At 42.5% G+C, this 17,579-nt stretch overlaps 1 protein-coding gene across 4 annotated transcripts in view; it reads left to right on the top strand.

Annotated features, from left to right (window-relative positions):
* The window catches only part of LOC124037570 (ATP-binding cassette sub-family C member 8-like), a 149,257-nt gene extending 135,815 nt beyond the window's left edge, over window positions 1–13,442 (top strand). For all 4 annotated transcript variants that reach the window (XM_046352396.1, XM_046352395.1, XM_046352398.1 and 1 more), the window contains 3 exons: window positions 7,522–7,655; window positions 11,891–11,953; window positions 12,746–13,442. In XM_046352396.1, coding sequence (XP_046208352.1) covers window positions 7,522–7,655; window positions 11,891–11,953; window positions 12,746–12,883 — 335 coding nt within the window. In that variant the 3' untranslated portion in view covers window positions 12,884–13,442. The remainder of the gene's footprint in view (window positions 1–7,521; window positions 7,656–11,890; window positions 11,954–12,745) is intronic.
* The last annotated feature ends 4,137 nt before the right edge of the window (window positions 13,443–17,579 follow it).

Consider the following 17,579-nt stretch of genomic DNA (forward strand, 5'->3'; position numbering starts at 1 on the left):
AGAGACAACAATACATCACACAAAGCAGCTACAACTGTCAGTAAAAGAGTGACCATGATTGAGTCTTTGAATGAAGGGACTGAGATAAAAATGTTCAGTTTAAGTGTTTGTTGCAGCTCGTTCCAGTCGCTAGCTGCAGTGAACCGAAAAGATGTGACCCAGGCATGTGTGTGCTTTGGGGACCTTTTAACAGAATTTGACTGGCAGAACGGGTGTTGTATGTGGAGGATGAGGGTTGCAGTAGATATCTCAGACAGGGGGGAGTGAGGCCTAACAGGGTTGTATAAATAAGCATCAATCAATTCTACATCGACCGAGGATGAAGGGTCACCATTATGTAGAATTATGTTGAATATAATAAACTACATTCATCAATCAGACTTCAATGTTTTGTGAATAAATGCAACAGGCCCTGTGCATCTCTGGAGGATCTAGTCAAGGCAGGGAGCCTTACGTCACCTCTCAGTATCAACATGTCTTTCTATCACTAGAATCAACATCTGTCTATCTTGCACCATTATACAATTATTCAGAGTCTAGGTACAAATAGTTAATCCTGGCAACCAGTGTTCTAGCATGAGGTTGAGTCAAGTAGACCAGGGATGTCAAGAAGGAACACAAGCATGTACTATGTGTAGTGAAAATAACTACCAATAAACCGACCAACGTTTGAACGTATAGTCAATCAAATAATTACTGTTAAACAAGGAATGCATCTACTCAATTCAACTCATAGGATGTATTAGTCATGAAAGAATTAACACTCAAACAATGAGTGTACATGAAATACATGACAGAATAGCCAGAGTAAATGACTACCAACTAAATAAGACTTCAAGTGGTTCCACGTCTTCAATTTAGAATAGTCGAAGAGAAAACAATTATACCAAATTCTAACAGGAAGTCACGCCCAACCTGAACGAACATGTCTTAGCACTTTGCTAGTGAAAACACAAAAGGCAAGAACAGATGCATTCTTGGATCTAATCATCACAATTCTTATCTAAATGACAGGCGTGCACCCGTGTGTCGTCCCTCTTTGAACTGACCGCCGTCCGGCAGACAGAATAACCCTGTAACAATAGCACTTACAGTACAATAAGATGGCGCCGTACTGGACCCGTACAAATCAGCTGGGCTTGACAATCTGGACCCGCTATTTCTGAAACTATCTGCCGCCATTGTCGCAACCCCTATTACCAGCCTGTTCAACCTCTCTTTCATATCGTCTGAGATCCCCAAGGATTGGAAAGCTGCCGCAGTCATCCCCCTCTTCAAAGGGGGAGACACCCTGGACCCAAACTGTTACAGACCTATATCCATCCTGCCCTGCCTATCTAAGGTCTTCGAAAGCCAAGTCAACAAACAGGTCACTGACCATCTCGAATCCCACCGTACCTTCTCCGCTGTGCAATCTGGTTTCCGAGCCGGTCACGGATGCACGTCAGCCACACTCAAGGTACTAAACGATATCATAACCGCCATCGATAAAAGACAGTACTGTGCAGCCGTCTTCATCGACCTCGCCAAGGCCTTCGACTCTGTCAATCACCATATTCTTATCGGCAGACTCAACAGCCTCGGTTTTTCGGATGACTGCCTTGCCTGGTTCACCAATTACTTTGCAGACAGAGTTCAGTGTGTCAAATCGGAGGGCATGCTGTCTGGTCCTCAGGCAGTCTCTATGGGGGTGCCACAGGGTTCAATTCTCGGGCCGACTCTTTTCTCTGTGTATATCAATGATGTTGCTCTTGCTGCGGGCGATTCCCTGATCCACCTCTACGCAGACGACACCATTCTATATACTTTCGGCCTGTCATTGGACACTGTGCTATCTAACCTCCAAACGAGCTTCAATGCCATACAGCACTCCTTCCGTGGCCTCCAACTGCTCTTAAACGCGAGTAAAACCAAATGCATGCTTTTCAACCGATCGCTGCCTGCACCCGCATGCCCGACTAGCATCACCACCCTGGATGGTTCCGACCTTGAATATGTGGACATCTATAAGTACCTAGGTGTCTGGCTAGACTGCAAACTCTCCTTCCAGACCCACATCAAACATCTCCAATCGAAAATCAAATCAAGAGTCGGCTTTCTATTCCGCAACAAAGCCTCCTTCACTCACGCTGCCAAGCTTACCCTAGTAAAACTGACTATCCTACCGATCCTCGACTTCGGCGATGTCATCTACAAAATGGCTTCCAACACTCTACTCAGCAAACTGGATGCAGTCTATCACAGTGCCATCCGTTTTGTCACTAAAGCACCTTATACCACCCACCACTGCTACTTGTATACTCTAGTCGGCTGGCCCTCACTAAATATTCGTCGCCAGACCCACTGGCTCCAGGTCATCTACAAGTCCATGCTAGGTAAAGCTCCGCCTTATCTCAGTTCACTGGTCACGATGGCAACACCCATCCGTAGCACGCGCTCCAGCAGGTGTATCTCACTGATCATCCCTAAAGCCAACACATCATTTGGCCGCCTTTCGTTCCAGTACTCTGCTGCCTGTGACTGGAACGAATTGCAAAAATCGCTGAAGTTGGAGACTTTTATCTCCCTCACCAACTTCAAACATCAGCTATCCGAGCAGCTAACCGATCGCTGCAGCTGTACATAGTCTATAGGAAAATAGCCCACCCATTTTCACGTACCTCATTCCCATACTGTTTTTATACTGTTTTTATTTATTTAATTTTCTGCTCTTTTGCACACCAATATCTCTACTTTTACATGACCATCTGATCATTTATCACTCCAGTGTTAATCTGCAAAATTGTATTATTCGCCTACCTCCTCATGCCTTTTGCACACATTGTATATAGACTGCCCATTTTTTTCTACTGTGTTATTGACTTGTTAATTGTTTATTCCATGTGTAACTCTGTGTTGTCTGTTCACCCTGCTATGCTTTATCTTGGCCAGGTCGCAGTTGCAAATGAGAACTTGTTCTCAACTAGCCTACATGGTTAAATAAAGGTGAAATAAAAAACAAAAAAAAATAAAAACTCGCTGGTTACCATTTTGAAAGCTCCAACCTAACTTTGCTATTTTGTACTTTATTTTCCCAAAATGTATCCTCTATTATTTATTACAATCGACAAGTACTTTTGAACATCAGATCGGCAGTTACCTCAATTCCAGCTTCAACTTATCTGCCCTGGTCTGGACTTACAGTATATACACCCCTTACAGTATATACACCCCTTACAGTATATACACCCCTTACAGTATATACACCCCTTACAGTATATACACCCCATGGCTATTCAACTCAATGGATTCTCCATTCACCGGGCGGACAGGACGGTGGAGTCAGGGAAATCGAGGGGGGGAGGGGTTTGCTTCTTCATCAACAGGTGTACTGATTCGAGCAGTGCAAGTGTCGACCCATTGTTCACCCGTCTTGGAATACCTGATGGTCAAATGCCGACCCTTCCACCTCCCGAGGGAGTTTTCAGCCGTTATCATGACTGTTGTAGACATTCCACTTCAGGATAAGAAAAATAACAAGCTGGTACTTAACAAACTGTATGAGGCAATAAACAAGCAGGAAAACGTACATCCAAAAGCTGGTTCTGGTTGCTGGCAATTTTAATTTCACATCATTAATGACACGCGATACTCAATATCCATCAACACGTCTCCCTCGCCACTAGCGGCGATAAAGTCCTAGACCACAGTTTTTCTACCCACAAGCAATTATACAAGACCCTCCCTCGTCCGCCATTCAGCAAATCAGAACATGACTCCATACCCCTGCTTCCTGTTTACAAGCAGAAACTCAAACAGGAATTACCCTTGACTTGCTCCATTGAGAAATGGTCTCCAGAATCAGAGATTATCCTAGAGGACTGCTTTACTAGCGCTGATTAGAATATGTTTCAGGACTCTGCCGATAACATTGACAAGCTAACCACCTCCATCTTTATTAGCTTAATGAGGAAATGCAACGACAACGTTGTCCGCACATTGAAGGTTCACTTCTTTCCCAATGAAAAGCCCTGGATTAACACGGAGGTTGGCGCTAAACTAAAGGACAGGGATAGTGCACACAGGGCTATCACAGACAACCCTGAGGCTACGGCTGAGGACAAGAGCAAGTACAACAAGTCAAAAGGACAAGAAGGTAGAATCAGCAGGCTTCACTGACCGCTGCACGAGGCTGGGGCTACAGTCCATTACAGATGAAAAAGATCTGCCCAACGATGCCTCTCTACCAGGCGAACACAATTCATTTTATGCTTTGACCAACATCGTGCCGGGTGTGAGATCCGAGGGGACGTGAGTAAAGTCTTTAATCAGGTCAATACCTGCAAGGCTGCGGGACTCCGTATTCCAGGGCCGTTCTCAGAGCATGCGCAGAACAGCTGCCAGGTATATTCAAAGTCATTTTCAGTCGCTTCTTGGCCCAGTTGTTAGGCAGAGCAACACAGGGGAACCCAAGAGCAGACAGATGAGGAAACAGTGATGAATGAGCCAAAGTATTTATTGTTACACAGAGAGATATGTTGTGCAGATCTGGGGAAGCTCAGATGAGTTATCATTTTTTTCTTATTTTTATATCTTGTGTGTTTTTGTTCTATCTTGTTATTTTTAGTTCTACATTGTTATTGATTACTGCATTGTTCTAAGTTTTAATGTCACAGGTACAGTTGAAGTGGGAAGTTTCCATACACTTAGGTTGGAGTCATGTAAACTCGTTTTTCAACCACTCCACAAATGTCTTGTTAACAAACTATAGTTTTGGCAAGTAGGTTAGGATATCTACTTTGTGCATGACAAGTAATTTTTCCAACAATTGTTTACAGACAGATTATTTCACTTATAATTCACTGTATCACAATTCCAGTCGGTCAGAAGTTTACATACACTAAGGCGACTGTGCCTTTAAACAGCTTGGTAATTTCCAGAAAATTATGTCATGGCTTTAGAAGCTTCTGATAGGCTAATTGACATCATTTGAGTCAATTGGAGGTGTACATGTGGATATATTTCAAGGCTTACCTTCAAACTCAGTGCCTCGTTGCTTGACATCATGGGATAATCAAAAGAAATCAGCCAAGACCCCAGAAAAATAATTGTAGACCTCCACAAGTCTGGTTCATCCTTGGGAGCAATTTGCAAATACCTGAAGGTCACACATTCATCTGTACAACCAATAGTACGCAAGTATAAACACCATGGGACCACGCAGCCATCATACCGTTCAGGAAGGAGACACGTTCTGTCTCCTAGAGATGAACATACTTCGGTGTAAAAAGTGCAAATCAATCCCAGAACAACAGCAAAGGACCCTGTGAAGATGAGGAATCAGGTACAAAAGTATCTATATCCAAGGTAAAATGAGTCCTATATCGACAAAACCTGAAAGGCTGCTCAGCAAGGAAGAAGCCACTGCTCAAAAACCGCCATAAAAAGCCAGACTACGGTTTGCAACTGCACATGGGGACAAAGATTGTACTTTTTGGAGAAATGTTTTCTGGTCTGATGAAACAAAAATAGAACTGTTTGGCCATAATGATCATTGTTATGTTTGGAGGGAAAAGGGGGATGCTTGCAAGGCGAAGAACACCATCCCAACCGTGAAGCACGGGGGTGGCAGCATCATGTTCTGGGGGTGCTTTGCTGCAGGAGGGACTGGTGCACTTCACAAAATATATGGCATCATGAGAAAGGAAAATTCTGTGGCTATATTGAAGCAACTTCTCAAGACATCAGTCAGGAAGTTAAAGCAAATGGGTCTTCCAAATGGACAATGACCCAAAGCACACTTCCAAAGTTGTGGTAAAATGGCTTATTATGGAAAACAAAGCACTGACCTGATTCCCATAGAACATTTGTGGGCAGAACTGAAAAAGCGTGTGTAAGCAAGGAGGCCTTCAAACCTGATTCAGCTCTGTCAGGAGGAATGGGCCAAAATTTACCCAAATTATTGTGGAAGGCTATCCGAAACGTTTGACCCAAGTTAAACAATTTAAAGGCAATGCTACCAAATACTAATTGAGTGTATATTAACTTCTGACCCACTGGGAATGTGATGATAGAAATAAAAGCTGAAATAAATCATTCTCTCTACTATTATTCTGACAGGGAATTTTTACTAGGATTAAATATTAGAAATTGTGAAAAACTGAGTTTAAATGTAGTTGGCTAAGGTGTATGTAAACTTCCGACTTCAACTATACAAGTTGAATTGAATGCAGCACCCGCTCTGACTTGACCCCAGATGAACCTTACTGAGAGATGGAGTGGGTGGGTTTGAGAGCAGTGAGGACCTGACCAATCTCTCATCATACATTGCCTGATCAGTTGGAACATGTGGCATTTAGCTCTAGGCTTTATAGCCGTCCTGACATCATAGTCTACTATCTCTAGCCTTGAGAGTAGTGGTAGGAAAGTTAGTTCTAGCCTTTAGAGTAGACTCTGTGTTAGGACAGTTAGCTTTAGCCTTTAGAGTAGACTCTGTGTTAGGACAGTTAGTTCTAGCCTTTAGAGTAGACTGTGTGTTAGGACAGTTGGTTCTAGCCTTGAGAGTAAACTCTGTGTTAGGACAGTTAGTTCTAGCCTTGAGAGTAGACTCTGTGTTAGGACAGTTAGGTCTAGCCTTTGGTGTAGACTGTGTGTTAGGACAGTTAGGTCTAGCCTTTGGAGTAGACTGTGTGTTAGGACAGTTAGCTCTAGCCTTGAGAGTAGACTCTGTGTTAGGACAGTTAGTTCTAGCCTTGAGTGTAGACTCTGTGTTAGGACAGTTAGTTCTAGCCTTGAGTGTAGACTCTGTGTTAGGACAGTTAGCTCTAGCCTTGAGTGTAGACTCTGTGTTAGGACAGTTAGCTCTAGCCTTGAGAGTAGACTCTGTGTTAGGACAGTTAGTTCTAGCCTTGAGTGTAGACTCTGTGTTAGGACAGTTAGCTCTAGCCTTGAGAGTAGACTCTGTGTTAGGACAGTTAGTTCTAGCCTTGAGTGTAGACTCTGTGTTAGGACAGTTAGCTCTAGCCTTTAGAGTAGACTCTGTATCGTGGCTGTATGATTTTAGTTAGTGCAACTATCTCTAACCTTTAGACTCTCTATATCTCTCTCTCTCTCTCTCTCTCTCTCTCTCTCTCTCTGTCTGTGTGTTCTAGCAGAATAATGGGTGCAGGAAATTCTCACACGATGTACTCCAGTTATGACTGAGAAAAAGTGTATGCGTGGGCTTTTGAGTGGTGGCTATACACACTGGACAGTGACAGAGAGATGTATTACTCAGGCCTACAGTTTCCGCTGGTATTCATTCCAGCTAAACGTTGGATTAGATGTTGATCAATGATCAGCCAGTTAAAAGGAGGTCAATTCACTTGACTGAGTTGACAAATCCATATTCATGGGGTCAAGCACAAGTTTAACAACATTTATGTGATGTAACGTCATTGTAATAGAAATCTCAGACTAACGATAGGTAAGGTGTAGTACTGTAGCGTCAGTCCGGTATTATAAAACAATGTGTTGAAGGTGATGATATTTGTTGTGTTTCAGACGCCATGGTGACAGAGGGAGGGGAGAACTTCAGCCAGGGCCAGAGACAGCTCTTCTGTCTGGCCAGAGCCTTCGTCAGGAAGTCTAGCATCCTCATCATGGATGAAGCCACAGCCTCTATAGACATGGCCACGGTGAGGCAGAAGTGTGTGTGTGTGGAGAAGGTGTAGGATGATGGTTAAAAGGAGGAGAGGGGGAGGTGTGGGATGATGGTTAAAAGGAGGAGAGGGGAGGTGTAGGATGATGGTTAAAAGGAGGTGTAGGATGATGGTTAAAAGGAGGAGAAGGATAATGGTTAAAAGGAGGAGAGGGGGAGGTGTAGGTTGATGGTTAAAAGGAGGTGTAGGATGATGGTTAAAAGGAGGAGAGGGGGAGGTGTAGGATGATGGTTAAAAGGAGGAGAGGGGGAGGTGTAGGATGATGGCTAAAAGGAGGAGGGGGGGGGTGTAGGATTGAAAAGAGGATAACGTCATTATTCTATAGATGGATGGGGACAATAGAAGTATATTGAAAGGGGGAAGGAGGAGAAGAGAGGCCTAGGGAAACAGTGGGAGTGGGAGTGAATTAATGGGTGCTTGCTAAATAGGTTAATTTCACCCCTGCACACACACATGCACACATACACACACACTCAGACACAAACACATGCACGTGCACACATACTCAGACACACACATGCACGTGCACACATACACACACGTTCACATGCACATTCACACACAGTCACACTTTAAGGACCTGTCACAACAAGGGACTGCACTGCCTCCCAGTAACACAGGAGTAACTCTGAGTAAATAGAGCATATCTTCAACAGCGTACTACAGGTCTGCAGAGTGATTGGATAGAATTCAGGAGTCAGGAGAAGTGATGCTTTGGTTTGACATAAAGGTTGAGGTGTGGGGAAATTCTGGTAACTAGAGAATCCTTGCATTGATAGTGAGTTTCGATCTTTGAATATTCCAATTATCTTGTGATTCTTTGGTATTATTGTGTTTAAAACACACATATGGCAATATAAAATGTGTTTCAATCAAATGGGCACGATTCAGACTTCCACCATTTGTATTTAATATGGATCCCCATTAGCTGCTGCCAAGGCAGAAACTGCTCTTCCTGATGTCCAGTTTATACCATTTAAAAAATATTACAATACATTCACAGATTTCACAACTGTTTGCCGTCAGGCCCCTACTCGTACACTGCCACATATCTACAGTACTAAATCCATGTGTATATGTTATGTTTGTGTATGCCTGTCCTACACACTTCTCTGTAGATGGTATTCAGACATACCCAATGAGGATGCATAGTGGCCTTTGCAGGCGTGGTTCTCTTGCGTGCGCTTAATACATTTTAGGTCGTTGAAATAGACATTTTAAATGGTTATGGTCATATATTGTATATTTATTCAATTGTTTAAGCCAGTCAGTTAAGAACAAACTCTTATTTTCAATGAGAGCCTAGGAACAGTGGGTTAACTGCCTGTTCAGGGGCAGAAAGACAGATTTGTACCTTGTCAGCTCAGGGATTTGAACTTGCAACCTTCTGGTTACTAGTCCAACGCTCTAACCACTAGGCTACCCTGCCGCCCCATGAAATATTGGGAGGTGAGAACATTTTACAATAGGGGTTGAACAGAAGTCTATGTAGTAGCCCAATAAATCTACCCTAATAATCCTCTAATCAAGGAACTGTGATGACAACGGTCCAGTCATTGTGAGCCATGCACGTGTGGTCTGCGTTCCATAATGATTGCAATAGGCTACATGTCCCAAACGATTGCACAACTTGTAGTACGTCAGCCTAATATGATCCACTATTGCCATCCTCAGGAACAAGCTCACCAACCTGACGGAGGCAAGAAAGGTAAACTAACAATGGAATGGAATGATGCAAAATGAAAGGCCACTAAAGCTAACGTGACAGTTAAAAATGTTTGTGGGTAAAACTGAGGGTGTCTACCGATAGTTGCTAATATTTAACAAGATGCAAATTGCAAAAAAAAAATATATATTTTGTGAAAAGTCTTGGCATATAATTAAAACATTCAATGAATCGTAAATCAACTCGGTAGGTTTGGCACTATACTGTCATTTGTGCATGGCTACAGAAGCCAATAGCTTGGGTCTCCACATTTAATCTCTGCAAGTTATAAGACCAGCATTTCATAAACGTCACTGTGGAAAAGGTGACATGTTGATATGCTTCAGTGTGCTGCCATATGACTGGTTTCACATTTGTCTCCAGTGATTATAAGGTAAAATAATGTAGATCAAAGACAATTGTCATTTATTTTTCCAACCCCCTTATCCAAACGGCTTACTCATTTACCTAGCTCTTATCAACAGCTCTTATGAAGTTGTTAATTACAGTGCATGGAGAATAATGTTATTTATATCGGAACATAGAAAGTAGATGTTGTTCCACTTGGAACCGACAGGTTGCTCGACCTTATTCATTGTTTCATCGTGCGTGAAGGTGAATGATGAGGGAATTAAGTCAAGATCAGAATACGGCTTGTCTGTAGACACACCTGTATTTCTTTGATCTCCACCCCTAATGAATAGCAGGGAAATAGCATGCTATTCAAATGCTAAAGTTCAAGGTCAGAATACATTTAAAGAGAAAAGTGCATAAAAAGTGAATTACGTTTCATTCACACGTGCCTAATTTGGGTCAAGACTCCCCCCATAGTGAAGGCACAAACTATTTTACTATTTTACTTTTTTAAAGTACAGTGGACATGCCATTTTTCCTATTTTGTTGCATTACAACCTGTAATTAAATGGATTTGGATTTGGATTGCAAGTAATAGACACACACAAAATAGTCCAAATTGGTGAAGTGAAATGAAAAAAATAACTTGTTTAAAAAAATGTTTAAAAAAATTAAACTGAAAAGTGGTGCGTGCATATGTATTCACCCCCTTTGCTATGAATCCCCTAAATAAGATCTGGTACAACCAATGATCTTCAGAAGTCACATAATTAGTTAGATTGCACACAGGTGGACTTTATTTAAGTGTCACATGATCTGTCACATGATCTCAGTATACATACACCTGTTCTGAAAGGCCCCAGTGTCTGCAACACCACTAAGAAAGGGGCACCATGAAGGCCAAGGAGCTCTCCAAACAGGTCAGGGACAAAGTTCTGGAGAAGTACAGATCAAGGTTGGGTTATAAAAAAATATCTGAAACTTTGAACATCCCATGGAGCACCATTAAATCCATTTTTTTTTAATGGAAAGAATATGACACCAAAACAAACCTGCCAAGAGATGGACACCCACCAAAACTCACAGACCAGGCAAGGAGGGCATTAATCAGAGAGGCAACAAAGAGACCAAAGATAACCCTGAAGGAGCTGCAAAGCTCCACAGTGGAGATTGGAGTATCTTTATGGAAGAGTGGCCAGAAAAAAAGCCATTGCGTGAAGGAAAAATAAGCAAACACATTTGTTGTTCGACAAAAGGCATGTGGGAGACTCCCCAAACATATGGAAGGAGGTTCTGATCCGATGAGACAAAAATGTAGCTTTTTGGCCATCAAGGAAAACATTATGTCTGGCGCAAACCCAACACCTCTCATCACCCCGAGAAACCATCCCCACAATGAAGCATGGTGAAGGCAGCATCATGCTGTGGGGATGTTTGTCATCGGCAGGGACTAGGAAACTGGTCAGAATTGAAGGAATGATGGATGGTGCTAAATACAGGGAAATTCTTGAGGGAAACCGGTTTCAGCCTTCTAGAGATTTGAGACTGGGACGGAGGTTCACCTTCCAGCAGGACAATGACCCTAAGCGTACTGCTAAAGAAACACTCAAGTAGTTTAAGGGGAACATTTAAATGTCTTGGAATAGCATAGTCAAAGCCCAGACCTCAAATCAAATTGAGAATCTGGGGTATGACTTAAAGATTGCTTTACACCAGCGGAACCCATCCAACTTGAAGGAGTTGTAAGCAGTTTTGACTTGAGGAATGGGCAACAACCCCAGTGGCTAGATGTGCCAAGATTATAGAGACATACCCCAAGAGACTTACATCTGTAATTGCTGCAAAAGGTGGGCCTACAAAGTATTGACTTTGGGGGGGTGAATAGTTATGCACGCTCACGTTTTCATTTTTTTTTTGTCTTATTTCTTGTTTGTTTCACAATAAAATATTTAGCATCTTCAAAGTGGTAGGCATGTTGTGTAAATCAAATGATACAAACCCCCCAAAAATGTATTTTAATTTCAGGTTGTAAGGCAACAAAATAGGAAAAATGCCAAGGGGGGTGAATACTTTCGCAAGTCACTGTATAAAAACATCATGTTACTATAGGCTTATCTTCTGCCTTTCTCTTGTGACTGTATTGTGCCTACAGGAGAGCATCCTGCAGAAGGTGGTGATGACTGCCTTCGCTGACAGAACAGTGGTTACCATAGCAGTAAGTATCTCTGTTGGAAGGTCCCCAGTTCTGTCTCACCCATATGAAAGCCTCTACATCCTGACATGTACTGACTTATGATATATTGAGCGTCAGTAGCTCTTCTGCTATGACCTTAATGCAAATGGTGGCAAGGTTGTATCATAGAAATAGATTCTGAACTGGTAGCGCAGGAGGGCCCAACTCTAGTCCTGGAGGGCCACCGTCCTGCTGGTTTGGGATTTTCTATTGGACTACATTCTGTGGGAGCAAACATGCTTTTTATGCACTTGGAAATTAGAATAACAAGAGTCAAATGACTACCAGGCTGCCATGGTGGTTTCCCATGGGGAAGTGAGATGGAGAGAGGACGATAGGACACCGCTTACTCATTGGGGCTCCCGAGTGGCGCAGCGGTCTAAGGCACTGCATCTCAGTGCTTGAGGTGTCACTATAGACACCCAGGTTCGATTCCAGGCTGTATCACAACCGGCCGTGATTGGGAGTCCCATAGGGCGGCACACAATTGGCCCAGCGTCGTCCGGGTTTGGCCGGTGTAGGCCGTCATTGTAAATAAGAATTTGTTCTTAATTTACTTGCCCAGTTAAATTAAGGTTACATTTAATAAAAGGAAGGTAGATAAGTAGGGCAGATCCCTGAAAGATCACTTAAATGTATCTGTAGTAGGTCTATGGTGGTCATGTATAGCATGTACAGTATATTTGTAATCTATGTAACCCCGAATGTCAAAAGACTGAAGTTGTTAAATGTTTATTTCTCTCTAACCTAATGTTTCTTTCTCTCTGTCCTTAGCATCGTGTCCACACCATCCTGAATGCAGACCTGGTGATAGTGATGAAGAGAGGGATCATTCTAGAATACGACAGACCCCAGGCACTGCTGGAGAAAGAGGACAGCGTCTTTGCAGCATTCGTCAAGGCGGACAAGTGACCGATGAGGAAGAGGGAGGAAATTCAAAGTGCATTTGAAGAGCTTATTTCCAAAATGCTTTATCCACCAATTTTTAACATTTGTGCTTTTTCATCAGAAATGTTTGCGTATGTGTATATTCATGTGTGTGTAAAATATTACTATTCTTAGATTTTTTATTCATAGATTTTAGATGTGTAAGAAAATGAGTTTTTTCTAAATGCTATATATTCATTGTTTAGTTGGAATGTAATGTTGGTATCCTGTATATTTGACTGTGATATGTGGTGGTCTCACCTAGATATCTTAAGATGAATGCACTTACTGTAAGTCGCTCTGGATAAGAGCATCTGCCAAATGTAAATGTTTTACATACAGATCTGATATTACTGTATTGACTTTTTAAAATATTTGTCACACATTTATAATTTGTACATTTCTTACATTTGACTGTGTAGGCGGCTATATATATATACAGTGGGGCAAAAAGGTATTTAGTCAGCCACCAATTGTGCAAGTTCTCCCACTTAAAAAGATGAGAGAGGCCTGTAATTTTCATCATAGGTACACTTCAACTATGACAGACAAAATAAAGAAGAAGAAAAATCCAGAAATCACATTGTAGGATTTTTAATGAATTTGCAAATTATGGTGGAAAACAAGTATTTGATCAATAACAAAAGTTTATCTCAATACTTTGTTATATACCCTTTGTTGACAATGACAGAGGTCAAACGTTTTCTGTAAGTCTTCACAAGATTTTCACACACTGTTGCTGGTATTTTGGCCCATTCCTCCATGCAGATCTCCTCTAGAGCAGTGATGTTTTGTGGCTGTTGCTGGGCAACATAGACTTTCAACTCCCTCCAAAGATTTTATATGGGGTTGAGATCTGGAGACTGGCTAGGCCACTCCAGGATCTTGAAATGCTTCTTACGAAGCCACTCCTTCGTTGCCCGGGTGGTGTGTTTGGGATCATTGTCATGCTGAAAGACCCAGCCACGTTTCATCTTCAATGCCCTTGCTGATGGAAGGAGGTTTTCACTCAAAATCTCACAATACATGGCCCCATTCATTCTTTCCTTTACACGTATCAGTCGTCCTGGTCCCTTTGCAGAAAAACAGCCACAAAGCATGATGTTTCCACCCCCATGCTTCACAGTAGGTATGGTGTTCTTTGGATGCAACTCAGCATTCTTTGTCCTCCAAACACGACGAGTTGAGTTTTTACCAAAAAGTTATATTTTGGTTTCATCTGACCATTTGACATTATCCCAATCTTCTTCTGGATCATCCAAATGCTCTCTAGCAAACTTCAGACGGGCCTGGACATGTACTGACTTAAGCAGGGGGACACGTCTGGCACTGCAGGATTTGAATCCCTGGCGGCATAGTGTGTTATTGATGGTAGGCTTTGTTACTTTGGTCCCAGCTCTCTGCAGGTCATTCACTAGGTCCCCCTGTGTGGTTCTGGGATTTTTGCTCACCGTTCTTGTGATCATTTTGACCCCACGGTGTGAGATCTTGCGTGGAGCCCCAGATCGAAGGAGATTATCAGTGGTCTTGTATGTCTTCCATTTCCTAATAATTGCTCCCACAGTTGATTTCTTCAAACCAAGCTGCTTACCTATTGCAGATTCAGTCTTCCCAGCCTGGTGCAGGTCAACAGTTTTGTTTCTGGTGTCCTTTGACAGCTCTTTGGACTTGGCCATAGTGGAGTTTGGAGTGTGACTGTTTGAGGTTGTGGACAGGTGTCTTTTATACTGATAACAAGTTCAAACAGGTGCCATTAATACAGGTAACGAGTGGAGGACAGAGGAGCCTCTTAAAGAAGAAGTTACAGGTCTGCGAGAGCCAGAAATCTTGCTTGTTTGTAGGTGATCAAATACTTCTTTTTCCACAATAATTTGCAAATAAATTCATTAAAAATCCTACAATGTGATTTTCTGGAGATTTTTAAAAGTAATTTTGTCGGTCATAGTTGAAGTGAACCTATGATGAAAAAAGACATGATCATTTGTCTCTCTGAAATGAAACCATCAAGTGATCGATTTTAAACAAATACATGCCTGTCACTGAAAAACCCCATGACATGATTAGATTGGTGAGTGTTTTCACTATCTCTTTCAGAAGTTCTTTAATCAAGAAAAGCTCATTTATCAACATTTCTGAAAATGGATATATAGCAATTTAGAATTAAACTCTTTACTTGTACCATGGGCTGTATATTATTATAATATTTTTGTACATAAAATGTTAATTATATGTTAATAAAAAACATAATCATTGCACAGCAGTTTTGCCTACAGTTTATTGACAGGAAGGTAGTTTTGTGTGACCTCACAATGTACAAAGCCAAGCAAGTCAGCTGTGGAAGGCTGGGTTAGAATGACACTTCAACTGACTCTGGGCTGTGATATAGACATAGTCAATACTATCTAGCTGAAGCAGCTCCCAGACAGACAAAGGTCCCAGGAACAGTGTGTCTTTTTGGAGTTTAGGGTGAGATTAGGGTTCATGTAAGCGTTGGACTTGAGGTTAAGGGCTGTGAAACATGTGACACCAGGGTATCACAGTGCCAGTGCCTGCAATGTGAAAGTGACTGCTGCAAGCAAGGTTTATATTGGACGTGTTTATGGGAATGCCAAGGTTAATATTAACATTTATGGAGTCCCCTGGTTTGTTATGGGGGCCCCAGCACCCATGGACATTCTGGAAATGTGAACCCAGTTCAGCATGGGTTTTGTGTATCGTGACTGAGAAAGTTACACAAGGGATGTCAGAAACAAAGATTTAGGACCTGAATTATAGCCTTGAAAAACAGCATGAGAGGGATTCAGATTCCATGTGTATGTAATGGGCCTTCTCCAGGGTTGCTGGACAATGGTCCACAAACACCAACACAGTCGTGAAGAGGCCACGACAACATCTCTTCCCCCTCAGGAGGCTGAAAAGATTTGGTATGGTCCCTCAGATCCTCAAAAAGTTCTACAGCTTCACCATTGAGAGCATCTTGATTGGCTACATCACAGCTTGATACTGCAACTGTTTGGCATCCGACCCCAAGGCGCTACAGAGGGTAGTGCATAGGACCCAGTACATCACTGGGGCCAAACTCCCTGCCATCCAGGACCTCTACACCAGGCGGTGTCAGAAGATAGCCCTAAAAAATTGTCAGACTCCAGCCACCCAAGTCATAGACTGTTCTCTCTGCTACCGCACGGCAAGCGGTACCGATGCACCAATTCTACAACCAACATGACCCTGAACAGCTTCTACCCCCAAGCCATAACATGACTACAACATTGTTTAAATAGTTAACCAAACAGCTATGCTGACTATGTGCATTGACCCTTTTTGCACTAACTGTTTTGATGCATCACATATGCTGCTGTTAGTATATCATACGCTGCTGTTCGTTTATGATTTTGTCACGTTATTCCTAGTTACATATCTAGCTCAATTACCTGTCACGGTCGTCGTAAGAAGCGGACCAAAGCGCAGCGTGGTGTAAATGCAGCATTTAATAGATGATAAAAAACACGAAGTAAACTGTACAAAAACAATAAACGACCGTGAAGCTGTCATAAGAACTGAGCTGACACCAGCAACTAACATAGACAATCACCCACAAACAAACAGTGAAACCCAGGCGACCTAAGTATGATTCTCAATCAGAGACAACTAATGACACCTGCCTCTGGTTGAGAACCATACTAGGCCGAAACATAGAAATCCCCAAATCATAGAAAAACAAACATAGACTGCCCACCCCAACTCACGCCCTGACCATACTAAATAAGGACAAAACAAAGGAAATAAAGGTCAGAACGTGACATTACCTCGTAACCCTGCACATCGACTCGATACGGGTACCCCTTGTATATAGCCAAGTTATTACCTCGTAACCCTGCACATCGACTCGATACGGGTACCCCTTGTATATAGCCAAGTTACTACCTCGTAACCCTGCACATCGACTCGATATGGGTACCCCTTGTATATAGCCAAGTTATTACCTCGTAACCCTGCACATCGACTCGATACGGGTACTCCTTGTATATAGCCAAGTTATTACCTCGTAACCCTGCACATCGACTCGATACTGGTACTCCTTGTATAAAGCCAAGTTATTACCTCGTAACCCTGCACATCGACTCGATACTGGTACTCCTTGTATATAGCCAAGTTATTACCTCGTAACCCTGCACATCGACTCGATACTGGTACTCCTTGTATAAAGCCAAGTTATTACCTCGTACCCCTGCACATCGACTCGATACTGGTACTCCTTGTATAAAGCCAAGTTATTACCTCGTACCCTGCATATCGACTCGATACTGGTACTCCTTGTATATAGCCAAGTTATTACCTCGTAACCCTGCACATCGACTCGATACTGGTACTCCTTGTATATAGCCAAGTTATTACCTCGTAACCCTGCACATCGACTCGATACTGGTACTCCTTGTATATAGCCAAGTTATTACCTCGTAACCCTGCACATCGACTCGATACTGGTACTCCTTGTATATAGCCAAGTTATTACCTCGTAACCCTGCACATCGACTCGATACTGGTACTCCTTGTATATAGCCAAGTTATTACCTCGTAACCCTGCACATCGACTCGATACTGGTACTCCTTGTATATAGCCAAGGTATTACCTCGTAACCCTGCACATCGACTCGATACTGGTACTCCTTGTATAAAGCCA

This window comes from Oncorhynchus gorbuscha, linkage group LG06 (genome assembly GCF_021184085.1).
Source record: "Oncorhynchus gorbuscha isolate QuinsamMale2020 ecotype Even-year linkage group LG06, OgorEven_v1.0, whole genome shotgun sequence".
NCBI classification, from domain to species: Eukaryota; Metazoa; Chordata; class Actinopteri; order Salmoniformes; family Salmonidae; genus Oncorhynchus; species Oncorhynchus gorbuscha.